Source organism: Saccostrea cucullata, unplaced genomic scaffold, assembly GCF_032062105.1.
Source record: "Saccostrea cucullata isolate Sc308-1 unplaced genomic scaffold, CSIRO_AGI_Scuc_v1 ctg2430, whole genome shotgun sequence".
Classification (NCBI taxonomy): Eukaryota; Metazoa; Mollusca; class Bivalvia; order Ostreida; family Ostreidae; genus Saccostrea; species Saccostrea cuccullata.
In genome coordinates, this window is record NW_026938294.1 from 78,499 (window position 1) to 88,526 (window position 10,028).

The 10,028-nt window shown below is 31.9% G+C and overlaps 1 protein-coding gene across 1 annotated transcript; it reads right to left on the minus strand.

Moving 5' to 3' along the window:
• Positions 1–647: 647 nt before the first annotated feature.
• On the minus strand, positions 648–9,691 carry LOC134249927 (kinesin-like protein KIF9). The gene is made up of 19 exons (XM_062732281.1): positions 9,609–9,691; positions 9,088–9,276; positions 8,720–8,885; positions 8,409–8,562; positions 7,963–8,155; positions 7,705–7,788; positions 7,492–7,584; positions 6,957–7,169; positions 6,351–6,497; positions 6,117–6,221; positions 5,939–5,994; positions 5,436–5,526; positions 3,976–4,148; positions 3,399–3,566; positions 2,930–3,138; positions 2,265–2,444; positions 1,789–1,904; positions 1,549–1,653; positions 648–1,276 (listed from the first exon to the last, which is right to left on the minus strand). The coding sequence occupies exons 2-19, from the start codon at positions 9,262–9,264 to the stop codon at positions 1,163–1,165; spliced, it is 2,544 nt and encodes an 847-aa protein (XP_062588265.1). The 5' UTR covers positions 9,265–9,276; positions 9,609–9,691; the 3' UTR covers positions 648–1,162.
• Positions 9,692–10,028: the final 337 nt, after the last annotated feature.

Here is a 10,028-nt window from a genome sequence, read left to right on the forward strand (position 1 = left end):
TACTCTGGACATAAGTTACTGTATACAGGGTTATTTTTGCCCCCCGCTTTATTTTTGCCCTTTCACCCTTGCAAACAATTTTGCCCCGCTTTGAATTTGCCCAGTTACAGTTTGTTTAAGAAATTATACAGTATTCTTTGATTTCACCCCTTTTTAAATTCGCCTAACTGAAGCTAGGGCGAAAGGAGCAAAAATAAAACTGGGGCGAAAATTTCCCTGTATACAGTATTGTCCTTGAAATATTGTTGATCTCTTTTAAGGTTCATAAACATTCTGCTCACTCTGACATATAAAATGTTGCCTGAACCATAATGATTTTCCAAAAGAAATGTATTTTATGAGTAAAATACAAACAATTATAGCATAGCTTGTGAGGCAAAATTGGATAAAAAAGACATTTCAACTTGGCAAATCTATTAAGGAATAACAGACATTTATGTCATTAAAAGTTATCTCTCTTATCAGAGTATCAATGAACCTTAATAGTGGACAGCAAACTTGGTACTCTAACCCCCAATCAGTTTTCAAGTTTTAGTACAGGCATTCTGAAATTGAATGTGATCCTTTTTGAATATTGCCATAAGGTGGACATTTACGTTTCCCTTGCATGTTTTGTGTGTCATAATGAATAATTAGCAGAAAATGTATAAATTTTAAATCCTGATCTTTATTTTTAACATTTTACATTATACTTCCAAAGGTTTAAAAAAAAAAAAACAAGAGGACGGAAGCATACCACACAAAACCATATCACAGAAATGTAAATCTTGAACAGAACTGCAAGAAGTCATTTATCCAATCACATAATGCACAGCCATTCTCACTAGATCCGTGTGATAACAGTGTTCAGAAAATAAAACATATAAATATATACTTATAATACAAAAGTTAAAATATATATCAACATTGAAATATTGATGTACAGTGGATATAAATAACAAGATACCTGAATGGTATTTATATAGACTCATAAGTACATAGACTTCTGTATACAATAAAGATTTTCAATATTTGTGGAAAGAATTTTAAGTACTAGCATTGTGTCATCAAAAATGATATCTATGTAAAAATTCGGTAAATACACTGTCATGAGAATAGGAAAGAAATAATCCAATCCCCCAACTACAGAAAATATCCAAGTTGCAATTAAAATTAATACTGTCTAATTGGACATTTGTAGCATGGTTGGAGGTTTGTTCCTGACGGTCATTTTGGGGATTCCAGGGGAGGGGCGCAGAGAAGGCTGGGGTTGGGACATGGCATGTTCATATGTTTTCTAGAAGAAAAAAAAAACATCAAAGTTCATGATCAATGAAAGACTTGGAATCAGGTTTTGCTCCTTTTAACATTCATAAATATAGTTAATACACAAATGAATTATTGGTTCCCAGCTAGAAAAACTTGCTTGTTAAAAAAAGATTGTGAAACATGCATTTACTTTAGTACATATACACAAATAAAAGTTTAAAAGTTTGTGAAACATGCAGATACTTCTAGTACTGAAATTAAAGTTTGTTTACAGTATTTTACATGCTAGTCTGTACTTACTCGTCTCTGTGTCCTCATTTGTGCATTATAGTACGCGGCAGAATCAGGGTTGTTCATCAGTAGCTCCATCTGAAGGCGATCAAACTTCTCCTGTTCATCCTCAGGCTAAAATATTGACAAATCACAGTTAACAGAAAAACTGTATGACATCCTCACTTTTGCTCATATATGAATTCAGTAAATTTTAATCTCCTATAAATTATTATCCTTAATGATTTTTTTTTTAAATATATAACTAACCACTTGGTTGGGATTGAATGGCAGGATCACTCCCGGTCTCATTCCGTGACCGGCCGCCGAGCTGGAGATGTCATCTGTCTGGTTCAGGAAGCTTTCCGCATACCAGGTGTCAAATTCTGTAAGCACAGGAAAACAACATACTTTATTACAAATCTTAAAAACTTATCTACAACTAATAATGAATAATACTACTGTATATAAAAGAAATTTTATCAAAACTCAAATTTAGCAATCTTTTTAAAAAATTGGTACAATATTTTTAGTGAGAAGTAATTTTAGCAAGAGACAATTGGTACAAAATAAAGGTTAATAATGTTCTATTTCAGCAATCTCAGAACCCTTGCTAAAAATGTTGCCAAAATATGGATTTATGATGTAATACTGATAAATTCAATTCTGCAACTACAATTAATCACTATGAAAAATTAATTTTTCAAAGGTAGATAATTCTACAGAAACGAGAAAAGACAACTGACCATTGATGAGCCTTTGTCGACACTGGTCAACCAATTTCTGACAATACTGGACTTCAGCTTTCAGGTTCTTCAGTTCGTCGTAACCACTTCTGTACTGTTGTTTGAGGTCTTTTAATCTCTTGATTTCCAGGAACTCTTCCTCACTGATAATGACATCACCGTCCTCATTGTATTGAGGTCCTGTGAAATGAGGAAAACAAAACTTAGAAAATAAAAGATGGCTAGAATATACGAGTTTTTGGGCACCCATATAGAGATTGTGCTTTATAATGGTAAATTAATATATCTGATTTTCCATTGTATGTAACTAATTTTCACAAAGGTTAAAGGTGAAAGAATCTTATTGAGAAAAAAGAATGACTAAGGAGTTTGTAGTTTAGTTGTAGACTTTGTGAAATAATAAGGAATTATCAAAACAAGTTTCCTTGCATTCCTTGTTCTAAATGTGAAATTTCGAATGAAGGTCCAGCAAAGATGAGCTGGTTTACAATAGGTTGTACATGTATTATTTGTGAATTTATTTTTATTCTTCTTCAGCTAAAGTCCTGTCTTGAATGCAAACATGTTTAACCCTGGCCATCATAAAATACACTATTACAAAAATCAGTGAAAACATTGAAATATCATTTTAATATGAGGGACTGTTAATCAAGTATAACACTTACCATTTGCCTCTCTTTCTTCTTTCAGTCTATCCAATTTTTCTCTTGATGCATCAATATCTATCTTTGTGTTATTTATTTGTTTAGCTAAATCTGCATAGGCTTTCTTCTTGCTTGCTAGAATCTCTTTATTTTCTACAAGGATTTTGTTGATTTCTACCCCTCTTTCCTGTTTGAACTCTTCAAACTTGGCTGTGCGACTAGGTGGGGTGCTACAAAGTTGAAAGAAAAAATTTAAATTTTATTCAGATATAGAGTAGAAACTTTCTAATCCAGCACCTGTGCAATCCATTTCACTGTCATTGCAAGCTTTATTTTAATGATTCTCAACATTCTTTACAAAGCAAAATTGCAATTCTGATAACCTTGTCTATTCCAGCAAAAATTTATGCCCCATTTATTTTCAGTGTATATGTATTACTGAGAAAATAAAAGAATTTTATGCCTATTTCTAATCACTGGAAAATCATACCTTGGGCGGGTGAGCTTGTCAGCCCTGGGAGGACCTGTAGAGCTGACGGGGGTAGGGGCATCCTCGTGATCAGGCCGGTCTTTCTCCACTGATGGGTGTGGTGATTTCACCTCCCTCTCCCCCTTAGCACTGTGTGAAGGACTGCTGACACTCTTACCACCAACAGGACTGAAGCAGGAATGTAAAAAACGTCAGTTATTCCAGTAATCAAACTGTAAACACAATTTTTCCATTCTGTAGAATCACAGTTTTAATCAACACCACATGAAAACTTACTTTTACAGTATTTAATTAACCCATAAAGGTAATTACATGTATTTTATTTATTAGCCTTCAGCAGTTTCTCTCATATTAAAACTGTAATTGCAATTTATGGAAAGGGTCTAATATAAAATTTTTGAATTTCTCTTTTCTTCATAATTTAAAACATTTCTGTTGCGTATTTTAGATATGGAGGGTTGAGTTAACTATGTTTAAACCCAAAGTCACTTAACAAAGTCATCTGTCTTCAGTCATCACTAACTATCACAGTTCCAATGAATACCTCACACAATACAGTGCATATAATTCAAATTACCTCTTGGCATCCCTCCCTTTTTTACCCCCCTTTTCCTTTTCTTTTTCCTTCTTTTTAAGTTGGACAACAGCTGAGGGGTCAGCTTTGGCCGATTTGGGGGCCACCCCGACTCCGAATCCTTGACCGTCTGTATCCCCAACCAAGACCCCCTCGTCTGTGATGTTCACTCCAGCCTGTGTTAAAGAAAGGATAGGATGAAATCAGATTTCAATATTTTCCTGTATTTTCTCCAGTGATTCTTCTAGTATAATTTGGAAACTGTAAGTTTAGTTATATAAACTGGTTTACATCACAACATGTCTGTCTGCTGACATACACTGTAAAATCACTCTTTTAGTGGGGGTCAAATTTTTGTGGTTTTTCATTTATGGGAAATTGCTTGGAAAAAGTGTCAATTTGTTAATGCTGAAAATATTACAATTCTGTGGAGGACATTAATTAGTGGGAATCTTCATAAAAGAAATAAACAAGAAAATTTAAACACCCATGAAAATTAGTGATTTCACAGTGTATAGACATATATATATACTTCCAGAAAAACCTTCTACTCTTAATTCCAAAGCTAAGTAAAATATTGCTGGTAAAAAAAAAATCAAACTACTGGTACATGTACATGTATATGAAAGAAAAATGATTCTGATATAAAAAAAAAAAATAAATCATGCAAGAACTTTTTGTACAAAGCATCTTTATGACTATATTATAATATGAACATGTTTAAGACTGAGATAAAATCTAAATGAAAGGAAAAAAATCTCTGAGTAATATTGTGATCACAAAAAGTTTTAGAAAGTGTGCTTAAAGATATTCAACTCAATTTCTTGAATTAATTCTTATATGGCTTCTTTAAATTTCAATGAATGCTTAATTAATTCAAATTCTTATTATTATAAGCTACATTTTATAAATAAAATACTAAACTTAATTAGTGAATTTTGTCGTAAATTTTGTTACATCAAGTTAAACATGATTCAGTTATATGCATGACCTTAATAAAGCTTCATGCATTTTGTAAAATAGACTCCGGACATTTTTGAAATACTGTGATATGTATAAGCAACAGAGTGATATTATTTGCAGTTATCGTCTGTAACATTAAACATCTAACGGATATTGTTTGTGCTCTTGACAATTATTATTACAGATAGCATGTGAATAGGAGTAAAAAAGATAAAAGTCAGAATTTAAAAATAAAATAGATACAAATGTAAGAAAATTACTAAAGTATTTTTACCTCATATTCACTCTATTTAAAAAACAAATGAAATTATCTTTTATGCTATTTCTAAAGAATAATATCATTTATTAAAATAAAAATAAAACAATTAAAAAAAATAAAACTCAAAAAAATCAAATTAAAACAAAACATTGTCTTTCATGCAAATGCCCCTACAAGAGAATGCTTGAAACACATCAAAAATGTGAACAGTGTGAAATAAGTGATAAATCGTGATATTTACCTGTTGTGCAGCAGCAATGGCAGCTGGGTCGGATTTGTCAATTAGAGTAAACTTTTCTCTCAGCCTTTGCTCAATGTCAGACTCCATCTGACTGTAGTAAAATAAAATTCATCGTAGAATTTTCAAATTTAATGTGAATCAGTGATCATTTTTATTACTTATTTATTTTTAGAGCAAATATAACCATTGGAAGTTATCTGTAAATGTAAAATATTTTTTGTGGGGTAAAATTTTTGCAAATTCTTTGATAAATGACTTAAGTTAAGCATAATTTATTACCACATAAATAGTCTTGAAAAGAGGTGCGCAAAAATACATTTTGACTAACTCATTTTGTAAAATCTTCAATTCTAATAGCTAAAATAACCCTCATATAAAGGGTTCATGACGGAGAATTTGTTTTCCCTGTTCAAATATTCATTTTAGAGTATTTGCCACGACAATATAAAAATAAAACAATTTTTTTTTTTTACAATAAAGCAAGATATAATGTCACTACTTACATGCAAACCTCCTTAAATGCCTCAAATGTTCCGTGAATCTGCCTAATATTTACAATCTGTAATAGATCATCACACTTTTAAAATCATATCACTCACACTCGACACTCAGTCTAATAAAACAGGGATATATCTTTAAAGCTGCTATTTTCACTGTATATTTTAAGGAATTTCTACTTACATCAATTTCATCTATAGATCCCTCTATGTATTTTCGAACTTGCTGTCGGATTTCATATCGCTTTTGTTCAGAAAGTGGATCATAGGAAACCATGCTCCGATTTGTCTAAAAGATTCATATAGTGCAAGTATATAAATTTATTATTAAGGAATCAATTTTACATTCATGATTGAAAAAATGATTTTTTTTTTTTCAATTTAAACAACAACAAAAAAAAATGATTATAATACATACCAATGTATCATGCATAGCAAGCTCATTCTTTAAATGTTGAATTTCCCTCTCTAGTTTTTTGACTAAAACGACAGGGTCATAGAGTTCATTTTTGGCTGGTTCACTGGCTACACACATCATTCTGGTGGCAAACCGCAGAGTGGAGACCTAAAATTTATAGATATTAATAGTCAACAACAAAATAATACATATTTCATAAGTTTTCCTATTCATTTTCTACATTATATTTCTTTATGTTCTCAATGTAACACTATACAATATAATTTCAAGAATAATATTGTTTTAAATTTTGTTTTGTTAACTTTTACAATCTCCTAAAATAGTTTTTTTTAATTTCAAGCATTTTATAAACTTTTTTTTATGTTATAAGCATTTTTCTCCCTATTAATTTTTTCCGCATTCCCAATCTCCTTTTCTTGTACAGTGAACTTTTTCTGATCTGGAATGTTGTGTATTGCAAAAAACTTTAACTTTCAGTCTATTTCTGTGAATTCATCTAGCCAATAAATGTAGTGTAATCTGGAATGTTGCCTAATCCAGCCAATAAATGTATGGAAGCAATGGTGTCTGGATTAAACAAGTTTTACTGTGTATATAAACACTTACCGTCTCCTCCAGCTGTGCCTCCTCCCCCCACACATTGGCCACCAGTAGGGTATTACAGTTCCCCCCAATGGAGTCCTTCAGGCAGTGGGTCAGTTTAGACTGTCTGAAAGGAATGTGTTCCCTCCTCCTGTCTGCTAATGCCACAATCACTTGTTCCAAAAATGTCAGGGACTTGTTGATGTACATTGCTTCTTGTTGTGTCTTACCCTCTGACTGTAAAATTAATTAAAAATATTCAATAGTTTACATGGTCAAAACTCATTATCTCAATTCAATGGGACAGTGAAAAACTTTGAAATATCCAAGAATTTGAGATATTGAAGGTAAAATACTTCGAGACTAAACAGTTGTGACTTCCAAATCACATGGACAAATCCATGGTATTTGAGATATTGATGTTAGAGATATGGAAGTGAGTTATTGGTACATCAATTAATATTCAAATTCATTAAACTGATTGTTTTTTCTTTTCCTAACAATATCACTTTTTGAATAAATAAATTGTTTTATATGATTTATAAATCTTAATAACTACCTTTGTTTTCCCCAAACGTTCAGACCCCGCCAGATCCACAAAGTTCAATTTAGAAATGGTGTATCTAGCATTGGACTGTACTCTGGATCTTGTCTGTAAAAAAATAATAAATAAGTTCATACTAATAATAAGTTCATAAAAAAGGTGTCAAATGCCAAAAAGTAGTCTTCTGCTTTATTATGTTCTATCTCATAGCCAATATGGTGAACATACCTCTAGATATACAGTAAAAATACAGTGAGATCTGGAGGACTGCTTGTTCAGTGAGTGAGCTGCAATTGCACGATTTGTCTCTCCCTGAAACCAAAACAAGAATGATTATACAATTGCATGGTAAAATACTCTTTACAACACTTATCGTAAAAGAAATAATCACAAATGAACAGGAATCTTGAAAACCCAAAACTCTGTCCCTTATAAGCTTGACCCAAAAATCTGTCCCTAAAACTCTGACCCAAAACTGTCCCTGACCTCAAAAAGCAGGTTGAGGGCCTCCTCTTCAGACTGGGCCAAATGACAAGAGAGACCCTTGACGTATACTCCATCTTGATTCTCAACCACCACCATGTTCTGGTCTTGACCATCTTCTCTGTTTTGCCACGTCTCGGGCAATGTCGACAACAAGTCTGACATTGTTTCATTGTAAATCTCCAAGTAGGACACTCTGCAAAGTTTGATTGAAATAATTGATAGAACTGTATAATACAGATTCAAAAATTTAATACAATACTTTTGATCACTTTAGATTCATATTACAAAAAATATTTTGACTGCCAAAAATTGATATATTTTATCTTTTTTTTAATCTTTAGCAAATTAAAAGAAGTGAAAAATCACACATCCTTATATATTGTTATTACAAATATGAAGAATTTTGACAAAAGAGCAATCAAACCTATCATAAATAATCGACTTACCTTACAGTAATTGCATATTCTGGTCTTTCCTCTATTTCCTTGAACAACTGAGACAATGCCCTTGGTACTAGGCCTCTCTGCTTGTAACTCTCTGTGGCACCTGTTATTGTATATGTTTTTCCAGCTCCAGTCTGACCGTATGCCATCATTGTTCCTACAAGGCATGAATCAAAATACATTTCAACATATATATACTATATTTATCATTAGCCATTGAGATTTGTATAAGATGGTAAATCTACACAAAAATGCAATCTTTTTATTCCCTATTTAAACAAATAGATAAAAGACAGAGAGAGGTGATAGCTTACCATTATAGCCATCCAGGGCTGAGGTTACAATATCTGCACCTACTGTTTCGAATACTTGATCTTGGGATGCATTGTGAAAAATTCCATCCAGCCGAAATGACCAGTCCAGAATTTGATTGTTTACAACCCCTCTTCTTGTATCTTTTCTTTGATGAACATTAATACTCTGAAAATAAATATTAATATCAAGGTAAAAAAAAACCATTAAAATTTTTTGTTTGTTTTTAATGAGAGCAAAAACAAACTCTCTGCTGAAAATAACAAATACTGAGCATATATCTTTATTTTCTGATTTATACTTTTAATATATATATATCACAAATTGAGGTAAATAATCAGTTTGTATTTATCTCTTTCTAGGCTCATACTTTTCCATCTGGCAATAACTCCAAATTATCATAAGCAAACTCCGATGTTGGCCGTACTCTGGCCCAAACTTGGACTCTCTTATTTTTCTGTCCCGGTTTTCTTGCCTGAGAACCACCAGACAGATTGGAACCATAGCTCATGGAGCTGAGTCCTGTGGTATTTCCACGGCTGTACATTTCTTAAACAGTCTAAAAGTAAAACAAATTGTTATTAAAATGTTTTTAAAAATACTATAAATAAAAAACAACACACTTCTTTTTTTACCAGATGTTTAATGTCAATAATGTGATAGCATTTTATGTGCATAGTTAGGATTTTTAATTATTTATGTTCTTAGATTGTTGAAGAACTTCAAACGCCGGAATTCTCATGCAACTCACTATCTTCTTTGACTTATGCTTGTCCAAAAAATAAGGCAATTTATGATCGATTTTCTTGTTTATATCAAGCATATGTCTTGTGTTTTTTTATGACGGAAACTTAATTTTAATCTTCTTTAACTTGCCAAAATAGGTCTTACCAAAAGTATTCCCAAAATTACATCAGAATAGAACAAATAAATTAGGTATTCCTTGAAACCATATCTTTCCCAGCAAAACCGCACTGTTGACTGTTGTTAAGAGAATTGCGCATGCGCAGTAAGTTATGATTTTCTGTAAATTCGTGCCCGACTATAATAATGGGATCCCTGAATAATGCATCAAAACTTAATCGACATAGAATATATATGGTAAATATATACAAAGAATAAATTAAGTTACAAAAAATATTTTTGAAACCTTGATGGATTTGTAAATCCAAAATGTGTAATTTACAGAAAAGTCCTGGGGCATACATCTGAAGTATGGATAATACCCCCCCTTTTTTTTAATGGAAAAAATGTAAGAGTGTAAAATATCTCAAAAATATAAAATTTCTCCGTCAAACACATCTATATGTC

Excerpts from the sequence above, each read along its gene's own strand:
- LOC134249927 (XM_062732281.1), bottom strand. The coding sequence starts at position 9,264 with ATGTACAGCCGTGGAAATACCACAGGACTCAGCTCCATGAGCTATGGT. Across the intron at positions 8,563-8,719 it reads AGCCCTGGATGGCTATAATG|GAACAATGATGGCATACGGT; the intron begins GTAAGCTATCAC and ends CATGCCTTGTAG. Across the intron at positions 7,789-7,962 it reads CCCTCAACCTGCTTTTTGAG|GGAGAGACAAATCGTGCAAT; the intron begins GTCAGGGACAGT and ends TTTTGGTTTCAG.